At 44.7% G+C, this 21,754-nt stretch overlaps 1 protein-coding gene across 1 annotated transcript in view; it reads right to left on the minus strand.

Moving 5' to 3' along the window:
• Nucleotides 1-2,549: 2,549 nt before the first annotated feature.
• LOC120993430 (uroplakin-3b-like) overlaps nt 2,550-21,754 on the minus strand; it is an 82,440-nt gene continuing 63,235 nt past the window's right edge. The window contains exons 4-6 of the mRNA XM_040421939.1: nt 15,745-15,821; nt 8,809-8,932; nt 2,550-2,690 (exon numbers count right to left, since the gene is read on the minus strand). Coding sequence (XP_040277873.1) covers nt 2,567-2,690; nt 8,809-8,932; nt 15,745-15,821 — 325 coding nt within the window. The 3' untranslated portion in view covers nt 2,550-2,566. The remainder of the gene's footprint in view (nt 2,691-8,808; nt 8,933-15,744; nt 15,822-21,754) is intronic.

A 21,754-nucleotide genomic window follows, 5' to 3' on the forward strand; every position in this document is an offset into this window, starting at 1 on the left:
CTGTCTGAGTTAAAGAGCTGCGCCATCTTCCTCTCTTACTTGTCAGGGATTATGATCCTGAATACAGTTTAATATGATCTTCAGATGAATCTCTGTAGGAATGAAGTTCATTAGGAGACATGAAATAAAGAGAGGATAGTGGAGGTGTAGATAATAAGCAGCAGCACTTGTGTGCAGTCTCCATTACCACAGCCTGTCCTGTCCATCCTCTACGTACTTCATGTCTCCTCATGAACTCTATTCATACAGAGACTCAGCTGAAGATCTTATCAGCTGTATTCAGGATCATAATCCCTGACAAGTAGAGCAGAGAGGAGGATGAGGCAGCTCTTTACCTCAGTGTTGTGAAGTAACTTGTCCTCCTGTGTGATTAGGACAGGTTTTGTGTGTACTGATAGAATGGCGGCCATTTTTTCTCTCCTAATGATTGCTCTCTAGACAAAATGAACCATTATAGCTAATGAAATGTATTTGGGAATATATTTATACTAAAGTAATATTTAAGTATTTTAATTTTCTTAATTCCCGGAGAACCCCTTTAGTATGAGAACCCTTATACTTGTGCAATGTATAGAGCATACTACAGCACTTGGCTTCTGCTGGCGCTGTTCAGTACTGATTTTAGAAAAAAAATGGGTCAGTGCAAGTAAGTGACCGGGTGTTTTCATCAGGGTCTTGCCACCAATTTAAAAAACTGGTCATAGATTCCCTTTGTGATTCCATTGGAACAGAAAGGAAAGGAAAGGTCACCTATCTGTAGACAGCTGTTTTGGCATTATTGCCCTTTAAAAGTTGATCCCAAAATTTGATGAGGAAAAAAAAAAAACTGAAAGAACAAAGGAAACAATTGAAGAGAACCCCACCCCCCTTTTTTACTATGCAAGACTGTCTGGAAATGTTGTAGAATCTAGAAGTCTTGTGCAGAAAACAGAAGTCCAGTGCCTCCTGGCCAACACACTTCAGGGGGTCCGGAATGCCTGGTCTAATTTCAGACAGAAGGTTTCTGATGCAGCAAGCTGCCAGAAAGCCACTGACAGGGTAGCCTTCAACTTGGCATGCATATTCATTTGCCAACTATCCTACTGGCATTCCGATATTTTCCCCCATTGGAAGGTGGTCCTTAAAGGTGCATACATTGCAGGATATGTTTGTGATTATCTTTTTCAGTTGGATCATTAAATTTTAACTGTTGTGTCTATGGTCAGCTCGAGCTGCATTTAAAGGGGTATTCCGGTTACCATAAATATAACTCATGATTTAGACTAATTCATCATCAATAATTACCTAAAATAATGTAAATTTTCACATATTTACCATTCCGTAGTTATAAAAGTAGTTTTCTTCCTCTGCTACCCACTGTGTTTCCTCATAATTTACCATGGCATCGACCTGTAGTTCTGAGCCTCTGTGTGGTCGAGCATGCTCAGTGTGTTGCTATCAGTTCTCTAGCCAAATGTCTTGTGAAACAAAGGGCGTGTTAGTGTGCTGGTGATTACTGAGTAGAGGGGGCGTGACCGGACTGTATATCAGGCAGCCAATCCATAAACGACAACACTCACCGCAGGAAAGCTAGGCATTGTGGGGATTGTAGTTTTGTGAGGGAAGATCAGGCGCCATGATACTCTCAGTGCATTGCAGACTCACACAGGAGCTAGACAAATGGATTGCAAGGTAAATTGAAGCTCTGGTTATATGTATACGTATGGGTTCTGAACGGGTCAAACCTTGCAGCCTTAATGCAGTTTTTCAAAAATGTAGTTACTTTACCGGAATACCTCTTTAAGCACTGGCAAAAGCTACATAATAAAATATCCTTTATTTTTTATTTTTGATCCATTAGATTGCAATGTGTGATAAGAAAGGTTTAAAGGGGGTTTGTGGGATTTTTATACTGATGGCCTATCCTCAGGATAGGTCATCAATATCAGATTGGTGAGGGTCCGACTCTTGGCACCTCCACTGATCAACTGTTCTGCAGTAGCTCTTGTGTCGGAACTAGGCATGGAACTACTCATCGAAGTGAAAGGGAGAATAACTGTAGTAGCCAGCTCTTCCCACTACACAATGGACAGAACTCTGTAGTTCCACTGCCTATTTCTGGTGCCAGAACTACTCCTAAACAGCTGATCAACAGGGGTGCAGAGTGTGGGACCCCGCCGATCTGATATTGATGGCCTATGCTGAGGATAGGTCATCAAACTAAAAATCCCAGAAAACTCCCTTTAAGGCCTCATGCACAAGACCGTTGTTATGGTCAGTATCCGAGCCACAGTTTTTGCGGCTTGGATGCGGACCCATTCACTACAATGAGGCCGCAAAAGATCTGTTCCGTGGTCCACAAAAAAAATATCACCTGTCCTATTCTTGTCCGTTTTGCGGACAAGAATAGGCAGTTATATCAATGGCTGTCCGTGCCATTCCGCAAATTGCAGAACGCACACGGACGCCTTCTGTGTTTTGCGGACCGCAAAACACCCAAAGGTCGTGTGCATGAGGCCTAAGGAGAAGGATGAAATCAGTGTATGCCATAGTTGTATTTACATTTTTTTTTAAAACGTTTTCACTTTTAAGATGTTAAAATGATATGGTCATAATCGTTAGTATGTAATTTGTATGAGGGATAAGGAATGAAATCAAAGGTGGCCACGCTCTTTTCATTGTACAGGGTCCGCTTCCAGCATATGTCCTTGCTGCAAACAAGAGAAACACAAGTTAAAAAAGTGGCGAAGAGACCAGATCCGTGCTACCTAGTACTTTGTGGACACCACTGGCACATACCATTTTTACTGCATCCCATGAGACATAACTTTTTTATTGGGCTTGTTTGTTTCACAATACGTTATATTTTTAATGCCCCCAGTTTGTGGTGCAAATAATGCACTAGAAAATTTGGATTTTTTTGGTAGCAGGAGGGAATAGAATAAAAGCTATTCTACGACTGTTTTACTTCACTTTTAGGGTACGACCACACGGTCAGGTTTCTGCATGCAGTTTTGGAAACCAATACCAGGAAAGGATCATAAAAGGAGAGAAAATATAAAAGACAGAAACAACTCTTTTTTATTTATTTTGTTACTCCTGGTTTTGGCTTCCAAAACTGCATAAGAAACCTGACCGTGTGGTCGTACCCTTACAGCGTTTAATAAATAATATGATAACTTTATCCTGTGTAGCTTTATGAAAATGGCGTTATCAAATTTATACAGATCATTCTGTGTTTCACTGCATTTGCAGAATAACAAGTTAGGCTACTTTCACACTAGCGTTTTGGCTTTCCGTTTGTGAGATCCGTTCAGGGCTCTCACAATCGGTCCAAAATGGATCACTTTTGCCCTAATGCATTCTGAATGGAAAAGGATCCGTTCAGAATGCATCAGTTTGCCTCCGTTCAGTCACCATTCCGCTCTGGAGGCGGACACCAAAACGCTGCCTGCAGCCTTTTGCTGTCCGCTTGACGAAACTGAGCCAAACATTGTGTGCCAGGACGGATCCGTTTTCTCTGACACAATCTTGCACAATAGAAAACGGATCCGCCCCCCATTGACTTTCAATGGTGTTCATGACGGATCCGTCTTGGCCATGTTACAGATAATACAAACGGATCCGTTCATGACAGATGCATGCGGTTGTATTACTGTAACGGATCCGCTTTTGCAGATCCATGACGGATCCACCCAAAACGCGAGTGTGAATGTAGCCTTAGGCTGTGTTCACATCTGGTTTTTGTTTCATATTTAAAGGGGTTTTCTGAGATTTTCTGATGACCTATCCTCAGGATGAAAAAGCGTAATATATTAAGCCGCTTTCAAAAGGTCAGTGTTTGTTCAGTGTTCGGTGGAAATCACTGACCAATCACTTGACTGCGAGAAAGAGGGCTAAAGGTCCCTTCAGATGGGACAATTTCACAGGCGATTTACAGGAAAGAATGTGGCAATCGCCTGCTTGTCAGTGAAGGAGATCGCTGTATGGGGAGGAGCGATCACTAATGCCATTGCTTATCGCCATACAGAATCATTATTTGCCAGCAGCAATTTAAGTCAGCTGTCCCCAACCACCGGGCCATGGACCAGTACCGGGTCTTGGATAGTGATGAGTGAAGAAAACGTCAGATGTTACATCCAAAGTCGCTTCGTTCATAACTTTGGATTAATACTGTGCAGAGATCCATCTCCATACAGTATTAGAATGTATGGGCTCCGATGAGCCGAAGTTAGTTATTCGCGAAGTCGCACATGACTTTGTTGAATAACTTCGCTAATTGATTTTTAAAGTGGAAAACCACTTTAAAACTTGAAATTGAACTTGGCTTAGGTTCCGACTAGTACCTTGGAACTGAAGCTGAGTTTGGTTTTAAGTTTTAAAGTTGTTTTCCACTTTAAAAATCAATTACCAAAGATATTCAACTAAATCACGCGCAACTTAATTTCTAATACTGTACGGAGACGGATCTTTGTAGAGTATTATTCCGAAGTTATGAATAAAGCGACTTCGGATGTAACATCCGAAGCTCGCTTCACTTATCTCTAGCCATGGACCATGTGGTACTGGTCCATGGGGAGCGGCGGGGACAGGAACTACTGGTTCCTGTGCACCGCTGTTTAGCTGCATAGGCTGAAGGCCACTAGGCCTGAGGTCTATGAGGCAGTGTTAACGTGCAGGAGGTCACAATGACATCATCGCAGCCCGGATCACAGGCAGCTTGACAATGTCATCATGCCACCAGAGATCGGGAGCAGAGGGCCTGTGCAATATGCCTGTGTAATGCAGGCAGCCAGGGAGGAAGTAGCAGAAGGCTGGAAGAACAACGTGACAGCAGGAGTGAGGTGAGTATTTTTTTCTTTTTCTTTTTTTATTTAATGTATGGACTCTACTAGGGGCACTTTGTCAAAAGAGGCACAACTGGGGGGGCTATAATTAAAAAGACCACTACTGGGAGGGCACTATATTAATACTGGGGGGGGGGCAGTATATTTAAGGGGCACTATATGTAAAAAGGCCACTACTGGGGGCAGTTTATGTAAAGAGGCCACACCTGGGGGGCAGTTTATGTAAAGAGGACACACCTGGGGGGCGGTTTATATAAAGAGGACACACCTTGGGGGCGTTATATGTAAAGAGGCCACACCTGGGGGGCATTATATGTAGAGAGGCCACACCTGAGGGAGCATTTTATGTAGAGAGGCCACACCTGAGGGAGCATTTTATGTAAAGAGGCAACTACCGGGGGCATTGTATGTAAAGATGGAACTACTGGGGGGAGTTATATGTACATAGTGCACTACTGGGGGGAGTTATATGTACATAGTGCACTACTGGGGGGAGTTATATGTGCATAGTGCACTACTGGGGGGAGTTATATGTGCATAGTGCACTACTGGGGGGAGTTATATGTGCATAGTGCACTACTGGGGGGAGTTATATGTACATAGTGCACTACTGGGGGGAGTTATATGTGCATAGTGCACTACTGGGGGGAGTTATATGTGCATAGTGCACTACTGGGGGGAGTTATATGTACATAGATCACTACTGGGGGGGGGGGGGTTCATTATATCTACTGGGGCCAAAACAAGGATGATTACCAAGAAGAGGCAAAAAAGTAGGCATTAATACTAAATAGGTGTGTTCAATTATGCAGAAAGAAGTTGTGGTCAGGAGACGTCATTATGGTGATCTGTGCAGGACTAAGGAAAAAGAGTGACTCCAGCCAGAAGACACATCACCTGTAAGTCAATAAGTGGGGGTCTAAGCGGGATTATTAATGTCTGGGTCATGATGTAGCGGTAATATTTGGCCTCTGTAAAGTGTTATTATTGGCAATGTTGGCCACGTATTCTGTAATATTGTGTTTTATTATCTACGTGATTAACCTCTGCACCCCCAGACAACACATCCCCCCACCAGTCCGTGGAAAAAATGTCTTGTATGAAACTGGTCCCTGGTGCGAAAAAGGTTTGGGACCACTGTTTTAAGTGACTGCATGAAAGATGCGATTACCCAATGAACAAGCGTTTCGCTCATTCATTGGGAAATCGGCAGCACTGTTACACCGTGAGATAATTGCTAAGGAGCGTTCCCATGAACACTTGTTAGCAATTATATGGTGATTCTCTGCCAGTATAAAGTGCCCTTTACTCTTGCATTCTTTTTTTTTTTTATGAATATACAGTATTAAACATGGGACAAAAAAAACGTGATGTGAACACAGCCTAATTCAGCCATAGTTTTATAGGGATTTTTATGCCATGAGATAAGCGTTTTTTTGGCCAATGAAGTTTTTGTTCATGAGGTGTCGTTTTTGTGTTACTGTATTCTCTTCAAAAATCCAGCATGCTGTAGCTCTTGGCGTTTTTTCAGGTGTTTTGCCAACTTCTTATCTACAGGGATAAATATGCCATGAAGAAAACACAACCAATAAAGGGGTTGTCCCACTTCAGCAAGTGGCATTTATCATGTAGAGAAAGTTAATACAAGGCACTTACTAATGTATTGTGATTATCCATTTTGCTGGCTGGATTCATTTTTCTATCACATTATACACTTCTTCTTGTTTCCATGGTTACGACCACCCTGCAATCCAGCAGCTCTGGCTGTACTTGCACACTACAGGAAAAAAACGCTGGCCTCTCTGGTGGCCGGGACCATAGGAGTGCACTTAGGGTGGTGCTTTTTTCTATAGTCTGCAAGCACTTGCACCGCTGATGGATTGCAAGTTGGTCGTAACCATTGATACAAGAAATATGGATAATAGGCAATATGGATAATAACAATATATTAGTAAGTGCTTTGTGTTATCTTTCTCTACATGATAAAGGTCATTTGTTGAAGTGAGACAACCCCTTTAAGGGACACTGTTCACAAATAATGCCTCAGAAAAGGTTCCATAAACTGCACGTGGCAAAAAAAATAACCCATATTTATTCTGTCATTTTTTTTACTGCTAAAAAACACAAGTGTCAAATTCACGTGTGTAAGGACCCCAAAACTGATAGGTGACCTATTTGCCCCTGTTGACACCCGTTGAGGATAAAGCTGCCTCATCTCCTGAGCTTGTGCCATCCAGTGATGTATTTAAACAATGCTTGGGGTTAATAAGCTTTTGCCAACTACATATATATATATATATATACACTGCTCAAAAAAATAAAGGGAACACAAAAATAACACATCCTAGATCTGAATTAATTAAATATTCTTCTGAAATACTTTGTTCTTTACATAGTTGAATGTGCTGACAACAAAATCACACAAAAATAAAAAAATGAAAATCAAATTTTTCAACCCATGGAGGTCTGGATTTGGAGTCACACTCAAAATAAAGTGGAAAAACACACTACAGGCTGATCTAACTTTGATGTAATGTCCTTAAAACAAGTCAAAATGAGGCTCAGTAGTGTGTGTGGCCTCCACGTGCCTGTATGACCTCCCTACAACGCCTGTGCATGCTCCTGATGAGGTGGCGGACGGTCTCCTGAGGGATCTCCTCCCAGACCTGGACTAAAGCATCTGCCAACTCCTGGACAGTCTGTGGTGCAACGTGACGTTGGTGGATAGAGCGAGACATGATGTCCCAGATGTGCTCAATTGGATTCAGGTCTGGGGAACGGGCGGGCCAGTCCATAGCATCAATGCCTTCGTCTTGCAGGAACTGCTGACACACTCCAGCCACATGAGGTCTAGCATTGTCTTGCATTAGGAGGAATCCAGGGCTAACCGCACCAGCATATGGTCTCACAAGGGGTCTGAGAATCTCATCTCGGTACCTAATGGCAGTCAGGCTACCTCTGGCGAGCACATGGAGGGCTGTGCAGCCCTCCAAAGAAATGCCACCCCACACCATTACTGACCCAATGCCAAACCGGTCATGCTGGAGGATGTTGCAGGCAGCAGAACGTTCTCCACGGCGTCTCAAGACTCTGTCACGTCTGTCACATGTGCTCAGTGTGAACCTGCTTTCATCTGTGAAGAGCACAGGGCGCCAGTGGCGAATTTGCCAATCTTGGTGTTCTCTGGCAAATGCCAAACGTCCAGCACGGTGTTGGGCTGTAAGCACAACCCCCACCTGTGGACGTCGGGCCCTCATGTCACCCTCATGGAGTCTGTTTCTGACCGTTTGAGCAGACACATGCACATTTGTGGCCTGCTGGAGGTCATTTTGCAGGGCTCTGGCAGTGCTCCTCCTGTTCCTCCTTGCACAAAGGCGGGGGTAGCGGTCCTGCTGCTGGGTTGTTGCCCTCCTACGGCCTCCTCCACATCTCCTGATGTACTGGCCTGTCTCCTGGTAGCGCCTCCATGCTCTGGACACTACGCTGATAGACACAGCAAACCTTCTTGTCACAGCTCGCATTGATGTGCCATCCTGGATAAGCTGCACTACCTGAGCCACTTGTGTGGATTGTAGACTCCGTCTCATGCTACCACTAGAGTGAAAGCACCGCCAGCATTCAAAAGTGACCAAAACATCAGCCAGGAAGCATAGGAACTGAGAAGTGGTCTGTGGTCACCACCTGCAGAACCACTCCTTTATTGGGGGTGTCTTGCTAATTGCCTATAATTTCCACCTGTTGTCTATCCCATTTGCACAGCAGCATGTGAAATTGATTGTCCCTCAGTGTTGCTTCCTAAGTGGACAGTTTGATTTCACAGAAGTGTGATTGACTTGGAGTTACATTGTGTTGTTTAAGTGTTCCCTTTATTTTTTTGAGCAGTGTATATATATATATATATATATATATATATATATGGCGGATGTCACCCTGGGGATAACCATAATGGCATAAACTTAATCAACTTTTTACAAAGTCTTACCTTCCAACAACTAGTGCAATAATAAGTAAAACCAGCAAAATAGCTAGTAGGATGCAGAGTATGGTAGTTAGGACAATCATTCCCCCACTTCGACCTGCCCAAACGCTCTTTAGAAATGGGTCATCTATTGCGAAAAAATTTATGATATTAGAAGTAGCATGTTTTGGGTAAATATACAGTCTTGTATAACAATGTATTTCAGGGAAGGCTAATTGCCTTATGTGAACCAAGGCACGCTCGCAACATAAAAAAAAAAAAGAAAGAATAGAACAGCCAGGGGCAGTATTTTTAAAAAAAAAACTAATGGGATTAAAGGGGCCCATATACATAGCTAATTGATATGTCACAGTTTTCTTCACACCAGTGTCCTCCAGACAGTGATGTTCCACTATAGCCAGGTACTGTGGACGACACACTGCTGTAAACAGGGAACAGAGGACATCAGCAGGGGGAAAAGAGGTGATAGTAGATCTATGTGCATTAAGCTCCTAAGCTTTTCTAATGATGGCTCGAGAATATTATCATTTAACGTTATGACTATACTTTATGAATTTAATAAGCAAAGGCTCTGCTCCTGCCAAATCTACGTTATGCTTCACTGCTTGAGCCACTAGGTGGCAGCAGCTCTACCTCTATATGTGTAATCAGGAAAGCATGCACAGGCTTTTAATTCACAGGCATATTGGGTCATTTATGGTCGTTTGCACCTTTTTTGTCTAGTTTTGGGTGTTTATTATTTAGTTGTTACTGTTGTGTTTGCGCCTTTTTTCTCTGTTTTTCCAGGCGCAACTGTTTTTGGATTTCAACTGATTTTGTGGACATAGTTTATTTGGCGTTCATGAGTTAGTGCAATTTATGTATTTGTGCCTTTTTTTGGTCTGTTTTAGTGGCAAATTTAGCGTGGCGCCTCTTTAAGTATCGCCTGACTTTTTTGTTGTTGAAAAAGTCACAATTTCGCAATAAGATGAGACTTTCTATCTAATTTGCAAGTTTTCTACAGCACATTTTTTTATACTTAAAAAATTTGACGGAATCCAAATTAGACATAAACCACTAGACACACCTTAAAACTGACGAATAAAAACACACCACGACTAATTCATCATCACTGTCCTGCACTTCATCATAAATATTTGGCAAGACACACAGTGGCGCACCTACAGGGGGGGTCCAGCGGGTCTGGACCCCCCCTAAAACAACCAGCCCAAATTATTATTTTTTAATCCTTCAGGGCCGCACAGCCGATCACCACAGGCAGCGCGGCCCTGGATGTAATTGCGGCGGCGGCGGTGGTGGGGGGGCCAGTAGGAGTACTAGGAGATGAGCGCTTCCATTGTGGAAGCGCTCATCTCCATATCTAAACCATCTGTATCGCCGTCCTTAGGACAGCGATACAGATGCCTGTGCTGTGCTGCGGCAGGGGAGGGAGAGGTGTGTCCCTCCCCTGTTCTTCTGATAGGCCGGCTCACTACAGGAAATCATCACGCCGCCTGAGCCGGGCAGCACACAGCAGGGACACAGGCCGGAAGAGCCTGCATCGCATCGCTGCTGATGGAGGTAAGTATCAGTGTATTTTTTTTTGCTTTGTTTTTTTGGAGGGGGGGGGGGGAGCTGGCACTATGGGGGCACTAAAGGGGAGAATGGCACTACGGGGCATCTGGTGGTACTTTTTTTTTAGGTGGCACTTCTTACTGGCACATTATGGGGGGGGCACCATGGGGGAGAGGAGCACTATGGGGGCTCTAAAGGGGCGCTTTTATTTTTTATTTTTACACATTATGGGGGGCACTATAGGGGAGAACGGCACTAGGGGTCATCTGGTGGCACTATAGGGGCATTATTTGGGGCGCGCCATGGGGGAGAGGAGCACTATGGGGGCTCTAAAGGGGCTTTTTTTTTACACATTATGGGGGGCACTATAGGGGAGAACGGCACTATGGGGCATCTGGTGGCACTATAGGGGCATTATTTGGGGGCACTATGGGGAAGTGGGGGCTCTAAATGGGCCTTTTTTTCTTATTGGCACATGGGGGCATTATGGCATCTGGTGGCACTAAGGGGGCATTTTTTACTGGCACATTATGGGAGGCACTATAGGGGAGGGCGGCACTATGGAGGAGTGGAGCACTATTGGGGCATATGGTGGCACTTTGAAGGGGCATTTTTTACTGGCACATTATGGGGCGGCACCATGGGGGAGAGGAGCACTATGGGGGCATCTGGGGGGTCTAAAGGGGCTTTTTTTTATTGACATATTATGGGGGCACTATAGGGGAGAATGGCACTATGGGGCATCTGGTGGCACTATAGGGGCATTATTTGGGGGCACTAAAGGGAAGTGGGGGCTCTAAAGGGGCCTTTATTCTTATTGGCACATTATGGGGGCATTATGGCATCTGGTGGCACTAAGGGGGCATTTTTTTTACTGGCACATTATGGTAGGCACTATAGGGGAGAGCGGCACTATGGGGGAGTGGAGCACTATTGGGGCATATGGTGGCACTTAGAAGGGGCATTTTTTACTGGCATATTATGGGGGACACTATGGGGAAGGGGGAGAGGAGCACTATGAGGGCATTTACTGGGGCACTATATAGGGGTATTTTATACTGGCATACATTATGGGGACATTAGCTCAACAGCGGGCACTAAGCGGGGGTATTTCATGTACTGTCATATTGTAGGGAGAATTATTAGTACTAGGAGGTATTATGCGGAGCTTTGCTAATACTGGGTGCTATGAGGAACATGATTACTAGTATGGGCACTATAGGGGCATTATTACTACTAAGTGTGCTCTGGCAGAGAATTATTTCTATTTTGGGGAGCCCTGTTACTTTGGGGGGCACCCTGCCACAGTATCAGCTTAGCACAATAATTTTTGGGGGACATTATCTTTATACTATTAGTGTCTGGGCGCAGTTATTTTTTTAGAGCACTGTGTGCCAATAATTGTTGAAGGGGGCACTATCTGTGTGGTAGTAGTATTTCCAGGGGGACTGTTTCTGCAGTATAGTATTGGGGGCACAGCGGGCACAGTATTGGGGGTGGCAGGAAAGGGTGTTCAGAAGATGTGAAGATGATGGAAATGTGGGAAACTAATGTCTGTTTGTTAATCTCTGCAGAGATGGGAGATGGCTAAAAAATCATCATGGCGGTCTGGTCTGAATGGAGAAGATGAGGAAAGAGAATGTCTACAACAAAGGTGACATCACTGGATGTAAGAGGTATGTGGCGCTATGTAGGAGAGGAGATGCTCCGGCTCCTCCCCCTGCCATTTGCAGAAGGAGGATTCAGAGCTGGGTGAGGACGGTCAAGGGGGGCAGCAGGCCACGGGCGGGTGGCAGATGGTGGGGGGAACCACAGGCCTTGAGCAGGATCAGGGGAGGGAGGAGAGCGGAGGAGCTTCCTGGCTGTAGCCGGCTGTCTATTGTATAATGTGAAGCAGGCAGTGCAGCCAGGACAGGCCTCCCCCTCTCTCCGTATGATGTGTAGAGACAGGCCGCAACTATAGAATGTCAGCTGTACAGTGTTTGTTGGGAGTGGCCTATTATATGTAGGAGGGGCTTTTAATAATGGGCGGGGCCGCATTGTTATTTCCCTACAAGGCTTTTAGAGTCGCCAGGTAAAAGAATCAGCGCAACACACTACACCCCTTCCATGCATTTTTAAATATAAAGGGGGCTTTGAAAAATTGAATTAGCACAGCGCACTACACATGCCACATTTTTTTGCCTTTCGGACCCCCCCTAGACAAAATTCCTGGGTGCTCCCCTGAAGACACACATAGGTGAATCAAGTACGCCAGCAAAAAAAATCATCTAAAATACTGATGCACAGACTTTCTTGTTGGCTGAGCATTTTACAGTGTGTCTAAGGGCTCGTTTACATCCGAGTTAGAGGCTCAGTTCAGAGCCTCCGTCACAGATTCCACCAAAAAGACCGGACACAAAAATGATGTCCCATTATTTTTACTGTTCTGTTCCTCTAACATAGGAGAACTATGAAATTATATAGCAGTGATGTGAACTCACCCTAACAGCCCCAAAACCTACCAAATATTCCATATTTTCTTTCTATGACAGTTTGATAAAGGGGTTCCATTCATTTTTAATATGTGGCTTTGAGTGGCTCAAAAAAGCCATACTTAGGGCTGTACTACACCAATAAATTATCTGACCATTTTCTGTCCAATCAGACCAACAGTTGGTGTGTATAACAAAAGATCTGTGTGTGTGTAAGCGGCCATCTGAACAATGATTGGTCATAAAATCTGTCAGATAATCTGTTGGTGTAATACAACCCTTACCCTCAGGCAGGACTTTTTTTGTCTGGTAAAAAATCAGGATCCCGAACGGAAACTGAACGGACTCCATTGTAGTCAATTTAAAATTAAAGGCCATACTTAGCCCTCACTGATCACTGCTGTCCGACGCTGCTATAGTTTTTGCAGATTTCAGAATATCAAAATATGTCTGCTCAGTCAATCACTGGCTGGGGTGGGTCACCGCTATGGCCATTAATTGGCTAGGAAGGCATTTTCTGGCATTTTCATCATGTCGAGCCAGGACCGGGACGTGGAGAGCAGCAAGGATTAAAGCAGCATGTGAACGACAGTGGAGGTGGGATCAGTCAGGGGGGCTATCCCTGCTTTTTTTTTATTTTTTGAATCATATATAGAAAGTAAAACCTGGGCTTCTGGGTGCACAGACTTTTACTAACTGAACAGAGATGTTTATATAAGGGTATATTCACACTGAAATGGTATCGGGATTGCAAACCTTGCTCTCCAGAGTAAAGCCAGAGCAGATTGATGACTGAGTACAGCTATCTCTTCCGACCACCAAACATACATGATTGAATTTCAATGAAGAAAGGAGAGTGAGCCATTGGCACATACTCAATCCCCGGCCTATCTACCTGTGTGGCCAATGGATCAGATATAGTGTCCAATATGCAGATCTTTCTTGCTGTCATACACAGTAGATCATTGGCAATTTTGTAATTGGTGAATTTGGCCAACTCTAATGTGTATGGCCAGCTTGAAGGGAATGTATCATCTATATCATTCATTAATTAAAGTGATTGTCTGGTGTCAAGAGGAAACTGGACAACTCAGGGGATCAACCTGTAAAAAAGAATGGATGATTACTTTCTGACAGATCCTCCATTGCAGCAACAGTTCTCCGGGCAGAGCTCTGTTTTTCTGGCTGCAACAGTGACGTCACTTTAGCAACAGATGACCGCTGGGGCTAATCATTGGTCTTAGCTGTACGCTGAAGAGAACTGTGATTGGCTGCAACAGAACTGGAGCGGCGGTGCGGGATCTGTCAGGTTAGGTAATCGTCTATTCTTTATTACAGGGCAATCTCCTGAGTTGTATGGATTTATCTTGAAACCAGACAAGCCCTTTAAACTAGATACTGAAAAATATTCTTTTTTTCCATTTGATTTTATTCTCTGATTGTGGATTTGTATGTTTTAGTACATGATTATGAGCAGTCATCTTTTTTAACTGCTGTTAACAGCATTCAGCAGCTACATGAACCATAGGAACCTGTAGTCTGGAAATGACTCATTGCCTTCTATAGGAGAGTGCTCTTGGCATGCTCTGTGACCTGTGCATAGGTCATTTTGCAGAGATGGGGATGAGGGTTGCTGTGACCATCACCTGTGTTATCTGCCTCCACCTTTATAATGGAGTTGTTACCTTTCATTGCAATCCTGCCTTTGATGATAATGAGAGAAAATCAGTCAAATGGGTAATACCAACTCACCTACTGTTCAGTGATCCTGTCTTCCAGTGCATAGATCCCACCCTGAACAGATATCTAGTTTATCCAGCTCATGGGATAAAAAGATACTCCAAACATTAATAAAGCAGCATTAAAAAACACTTGAACATTCTAAAGAAAAGTGTAACTTCATATGTGTTTTAGAAGCTACCCACGTGGATTATCCTTTTTTTCCCCCCAAGAGCTGGATGAACATATGTATCTTCTATGATAATGAGATGACTGCTGAGAAGTTTTACAGGCTAGGGCAGAGCTAAACCCCTCCCATTAGTGCCGGTGACGGCGGAAGAGCCCAGTATGTCACTGGATCTCCAGAAAAAGTCCTTGCCCTGCACAATTCAGCGCAGGGAAAGGGAGCGCATCGGAGCATGAACTGCTCTGATGCTCATGTCAGAGGGGCTGAGTGGGGGAAGATGGGGATATGTCCAGGTTCAGCTCTAAACCCGGACAACCTCTTTAAAGGGGTTTGGCCCACTTTAGGTATTGATAACTTATCCTCTGGTGAAATGATCAATATCAGATCGGTGGGGGTCTGACACCCAGCACCCCCAACAATCAGCTGTTTTTCATCAGCTGCCAGCACCAGAAACAAAAGAGTTAATGGAGCTGGAAGCAGAAGGTTCAGTCCAATGTGTAGTGGCCATGCCAGCGTACTGCATCTGCGTTCCTATCTAAACTGATTGGTGAGCCTGCCGGGTATTGGATCCCTACTGATGATGACCTTGCTGGATGATGGGACACCAGGATCTAAAGAGTGAAAAACTCCTCTAAAGGGGTTTTTCTCATCTCAGACAATGGGGGCAAATCGCTAGGATATGCCCCCATTGTCTTATAGGTGCGGGTGCTAGACGGACCCCGGGAAATCTGCGGTCCTCCAGCCACAGCGCTCCCCGCTCCATTCTCGATATAGGTGCGGGTCCCAGCGGTGGGACCCGCACCTATCAGACAATGGGGGCATATTCTAGCGATATGCCCCCATTGTCTAAGATGGGAATACCCGTTTAATAGAATGAAAATTTGTTGTTTAAAGTAGATAACATCTTTAAGCCAGTTTTTATTAACCAGAATGTTTTAGAATCAAATTAGTATGCAGTTAGTAATAGGGTGAGAGTTAAAATGAAGACGCTATGAATAGTTGTACCTTGTACTAGGGGGATTTCCCCTGACCACTTTGTTGAGTTAACTACAACAGAGCCTTTTACCACCACAAATTTCACTCTGAAATGCAGAAAGACATTCTTAGTTATTTTATGGAATGTGAAGTACTCCGGTAAGTTTCAGCAAACAAGAACAAAAGGGGACATTTATGAAGACCAGTGTATTGTACGCCAGTCTTGATTCCCCATGTGGCATAAATAGGTTGTTAAATGTCCCCCAATATATGTGAAGCTAAGGGGAGTGAAGGTTGTCAGTATGTCACTGGATCTCCAGAAAAAGTCCTTGCCCTGCACAATTCAGCGCAGGGAAAGGGAGAGCATCGGAGCATGAACTGCTCTGATGCTCATGTCAGAGGGGCTGAGTGGGGGAAGATGGGGATATGTCCAGGTTCAGCTCTAAACCCGGACAACCTCTTTAAAGGGGTTTGGCCCTCTTTAGGGCCAAGAGTCTTGTTTACACCACCGTTGGTGACTTATCTCCACCAAAAATTTATTGTAAAGAATAATGATTATTTGGTAAGCACAGTGACATTGCGTGGGTTGCCAGCAGGCATGGACTGGCCCACAGGGGTACAGGTGAATTCCCCGGTGGGCCCCTGAGCAAGGTGGGCCCCTAGTCTACCACCCCTGCACAAGTAGCACATAACACAGTAGACTTATTTTACTACCTGTAGATAAGCAGTGTAGATTATTTAAGGGACCCCATAATCAATCATCTTGTAGTGTCTTGCTGCTGTCTGCTGCTGTGTGGGCAAGAAACATTTGAATATATCCATATGGAGGGCCCCCGAAATAAATTTTACTGGTGGGCTCTAAGCAGCCCAGTCCGACAAGTCATGTATCGCGTCTCCCCTCCCCAACCTGTGGACGTGCCCCCCTTTTTATTTTATTTTTACAAATAATGTAGTACATGGCATATGTAACACCACAGATAACACAGTGATAATTCTCTGAGTACAGATAATGTAGTTCATATCACCTGCAGTCCTGTGTAGCACCATAGATAACACAGCGATAAGTACAGATATTGTAGTAGATGGGTGGGAGCCCCTAGAATTTAGAACACACACAGTGTGAACTGAAGTCTGGGCATAGGCTGCAACTGTGTGGGACAAATTCTCAATCCGCCCCTCCGAACCCTCCAGTGAAAGAGATATTTGGATGGACATTATTTAAATCACTTTGAAATATACAGAATACGGCACCAAAAACCTCTTACATTCACACTCTTTTCTCAACGTCTCTATTCGGAAATAAGCCTACCTTGATACCTTCTTTAACTTCAGTATGGATAGTATATATCATGCCCGCTTTGTATTATTAATAGTATGTATTATGGTGGCCTTCTCTCTCTATATATATGTATAATGGCGCTGTCTGTATTATTAGCATGTATATATAATGGCTCCCTCTCTCTATATATATACAGGGTGGCCCATTTATATGGATACACCTTAATAAAATGGGAATGGTTGGTGATATTAACTTCCTGTTTGTGGCACATTAGTATATGTGAGGGGGAAACTTTTCAAGATGGGTGGTGACCATGGCGGCCATTTTGAAGTCGGCCATTTTGAATCCAACTTTAGTTTTTTCAATAGGAAGAGGGTCATGTGACACATCAAACTTATTGGGAATTTCACAAGAAAAACAATGGTGTGCTTGGTTTTAACTTAACTTTATTCTTTCATGAGTTATTTACAAGTTTCTCTTTGTTTACAGCCATTGACATGACGCCGAGGTTAACACGTGAGGAGCGGATGGAAATTGTGTTGATGTCTGGTGAACGCAGTAACCGGGTCATTGCAGCAGATTTCAATGCAAGACACCCTACGAGACCACCCATCTCCTATGCTACAGTTAGCAAACTGCTTGCTAAGTTTCGTGAAACTGGTTCAGTGTTGGATTTGCCAAAATGTGGACGCATGAAATCTGTCTCTAATGAAGAAACATCAGTGGCTGTCCTAGCTTCATTCAGCAAGAGCCCACAGCGTAGCACTCGCCGCATGTCACTGGAGAGTGGCATTAGTCGAACATCCCTTTGGCGGATATTAGCTACTCACAAATGGCACCCTTACAAACTCCAGCTACTGCAGCATTTCAACGAGGATGACCCAGATCGGCGCACTGAATTTGCAGGGTGCACTGAATTTGCAGAATGGGCGAAACAAAAATTGGAACAGGACCCTCAGTTTACGCAGAAGATTTTGTTCAGTGATGAGGCAAACTTTTATGTGAATGGTGAAGTTAACAAACAAAACCACTGCTATTGGTCTGACACTAACCCACATTGGATAGATCCCTCCAAGACTGTTGGAACAAAAAAATTGATGGTATGGTGTGGTATATGGGATACAAAGATAGTGGGGCCATTCTTCATCAATGGAAACCTCAAGGCCACTGGATATGTGAAATTGCTACATGATGATGTGTTTCCCTCTTTATGCACTGAAGCTGGCACGTTCCCTGAGTTTTTCCAGCAAGATGGTGCACCACCACATTATGGGTGTCAGGTCCGAGCATTCCTAGATGAACAGTTTCCTGGAAAGTGGATTGGTCGTCGTGGGCCAGTTGAATGGCCCCCAAGGTCTCCCGATCTGACCCCCTTAGACTTTTATCTTTGGGGTCATCTGAAGGCAATTGTCTATGCTGTGAAGATACGAGATGTGCAGCACCTGAAACTACGGATACTGGAAGCCTGTGCTAGCATTTCTCCTGCGGTGTTGCTATCAGCGTGTGAAGAGTGGGAGAAGAGGGTTGCATTGACAATCCAACACAATGGGCAGCACATTGAACACATTTTATAAGTGGTCAGAAACTTGTAAATAACTCATGAAAGAATAAAGTTACGTTAAAACCAAGCACACCATTGTTTTTCTTGTGAAATTCCCAATAGGTTTGATGTGTCACATGACCCTCTTCCTATTGAAAAAACAAAAGTTGGATTCAAAATGGCCGCCATGGTCACCACCCATCTTGAAAAGTTTCCCCCCTCTCATATACTAATGTGCCACAAACAGGAAGTTAATATCACCAACCATTCCCATTTTATTAAGCTGTATCCATATAAATGGCCCACCCTGTATAATGGACCCCTGTGTATTATTTGCATGTAAATATAATGCCCCCTCTGTATTATTAGTATCTATATATAATGCCCCCCTCTGTATTATTAGTATGTATATATAATGGCCCCATCTGTATTTAGTATGTATATATAATGGCCCCCTCTGTATGATTAGCATGCATATATAATGGCCCCCTCTCTCTCTATATATATAATGTTCCCTCAGTATTATTAGTATGTATATATAATGTCACCCTCTGTATTATTAGTATGTATATATAATGGCCCCCAGGGCCGGACTGGGGATAAAAACCAGCCCTGGAAAAAGTTGCATACCAGCCCCACAGCATTGCGTCATTATTTACTTGTTTATAATTGGAGAAAGCATTAATTTTAAAACACTAGGGCACCTATTTAATGATTGTTGCATGCAACATTTTACTTGACCAGCTATTTTAGATATTCTACGGCAGTTCTGTTACAATCCCCCCTTCCCCCCAATGAGCCTTTCGACCAAGTAATACAAATATTTATAAAATCTCACCCATATGCTGCAAAAAAAAAAAAAAATCTGCAATGTAAAATCGATAATAAAGATCAACTACAAACAAACATATTTCACATGAAAACTTACAATTACTTGGCTTGACCCTTGGGGATCTCGGACACCTCCACACTTTGGCCGGGGACTCGGTGGAGCTGATGTTGTGTTTTATCCTAATGAGAAAGATTTTATAATAAGGATTTGGAGAAGGGGCAGAGGGATAGCAGAGCAGGGAGAGGCTGGTGCTGCTACTAGGGGGCTCATACCATGGGGGAGTAATAAAGCCCACCATAATGCCCCCCCCCCAGTAGTAATAATTCTCCTTATAATGTGCAAAACATACCCCTTTGTAATGCCCCCAGTTGAGCTAATGTTCCCATAATGTGCCAATATAAAATACCCCTTCTCAGTGCCCCCGTAGATGACTCCATAGTGCTCCTCCCCCCCATTCCCCATAGTACCCACCATAATGTGTCCCAGTATAAAATGCCCCTATACAGAGCCCTCCATATAAAATACTCCTTCTTTTTAGCCTCAGTAGATGCCCCTATAGTGCCACCCAATAATCTGCCAGTAATAAGTGCCCCAATAGATGCCCCCAATCATGTGCCAGTAAGATGTGCCCCCATAGATGCCCCCCAATCATGTACCAGTAAGATGTGCCCCCATAGATGCCCCCCAATAATGTGCCAGTAATAAGAGCCCCCCCACCATCATGTGCCAGCAGCCAGAGCCCCCCATATCATGTGCCAGTAGCCAGAGTGCCCCCCTATCATGTGCCAGTAGCCCCCCTTATTATGTGCCAGTAGTCCCCCTTATGTGCCAGGAGCCGCCCCTTATCATGTGCCAGTAGCCCCCTTATCATTTGCCAATAGCCCCCCCATGTGCTAGCAGCCCCCCTTATGTGCCAGTAGCCCCCCTTATCATGCGCCAATAGCCTCCCCTTATCATAGCCCCCCTTATGTGCCAGTAGCCCCCCATCATGTGCCAGTAGCCGTCCTTATGTGCCAGTAGTCGTCCTTATGTGCCAGTAGCCCCCCATATCATGTTTCAGTAGCCCCCTTATGTGCTAGTAGCCGCCCCTTATCATGTGCCAGTAGCCCCCCTTATGTGCCAGTAGCCCCTTTATGTGCCAGTAGCCCCCTTATCATGTGCCAATAGCCCCCCATGTGCCAACAGCCCCCCTTATGTGCCAGTAGCCCCCATATCATGTGCCAGTAGCCCCCTTATCATGTGCCAGTAGCCCCCTTATCATGTGCCAGTAGCTCTCCTTATCATGTGCCAGTAGCCCCCATATCATGTGCCAGTAGCCCCACCTTATCATGTGCCAGTAGCCCCCCCCCTATTATGTGCCAGTAACCCCCCTTATTATGTGCCAGTAACCCCCCTTATTATGTGCCAGTAGTCCCCCTTATGTGCCAGTAGCCGCCCCTTATCATATGCCAGTAGCCCCCCTTATGTGCCAGTAGCCCCCTTATCATGCGCCAATAGCCCCCCCATGTGCCAGCAGCCCCCTTATGTGCCAGTAGCCCCCATATCATGTGCCAGTAGCCCCCTTATCATGTGCCAGTAGCCCCCATATCATGTGCCAGTAGCCCCCTTATCATGTGCCAGTAGCCCCCCTTATCATGTGCCAGTAGCCCCCCTTATCATGTGCCAGTAGCCCCTCTTATCATGTGCCAGTAGCCCCCCATCATGTGCCAGTAGCTGTCCTTATGTGCCAGTAGTCATCCTTATGTGCCAGTAGCCCCCACTTATCATGTTCCAGTAGCCCCCCCAAAAAAATAAAAAAAAAACACTTATACTTACCTCCAGCGATGCGATGCAGGCCTCTTCCGGCCTGTGTCCCTTGCTATATGGCTCAGGCGGCGCGATTACGTCATCGCGCCGCCTGCACTGGCCTCTGATAGGCTGCCGGCCTAGTGCTGGCAGCCTATCAAAAGAACAGGAGGGGACACACCTCTCCCTCCCCTGCTGTAGCACAGACGACTATTGAGATGAGCGTTTCCACAATGGAAGCGCTCATCTCCTGCTGTGCCCTGCCGCCGGCCACCCCCACTTGTCACCCCGGCCGCGGCCTTGCGGCACTCGGGCCTGCCGGCCTAACAGGAAATTTCCCGGTATCCCGGCAGGCCAGTCCGGCCCTGATGGCCCCTCTGTATTATTAGTATGTATATATAATGGCCCCCTCTGTATTATTAGTATGTATATATAATGGCCCCCTCTGTATTATTAATATGTATATATAATGCCCCCCTCTGTATTATTAGTATGTATATATAATGGCCCCCTCTGTATTAGCATGTATATATAATGGCCCCCTCTCTCTAAAAATAAAATGGCCCCTCTGTATTATTAGTATGTATATATAATGGACCCCTCT

Source organism: Bufo bufo, chromosome 3 (genome assembly GCF_905171765.1).
Source record: "Bufo bufo chromosome 3, aBufBuf1.1, whole genome shotgun sequence".
NCBI lineage: Eukaryota > Metazoa > Chordata > Amphibia > Anura > Bufonidae > Bufo > Bufo bufo.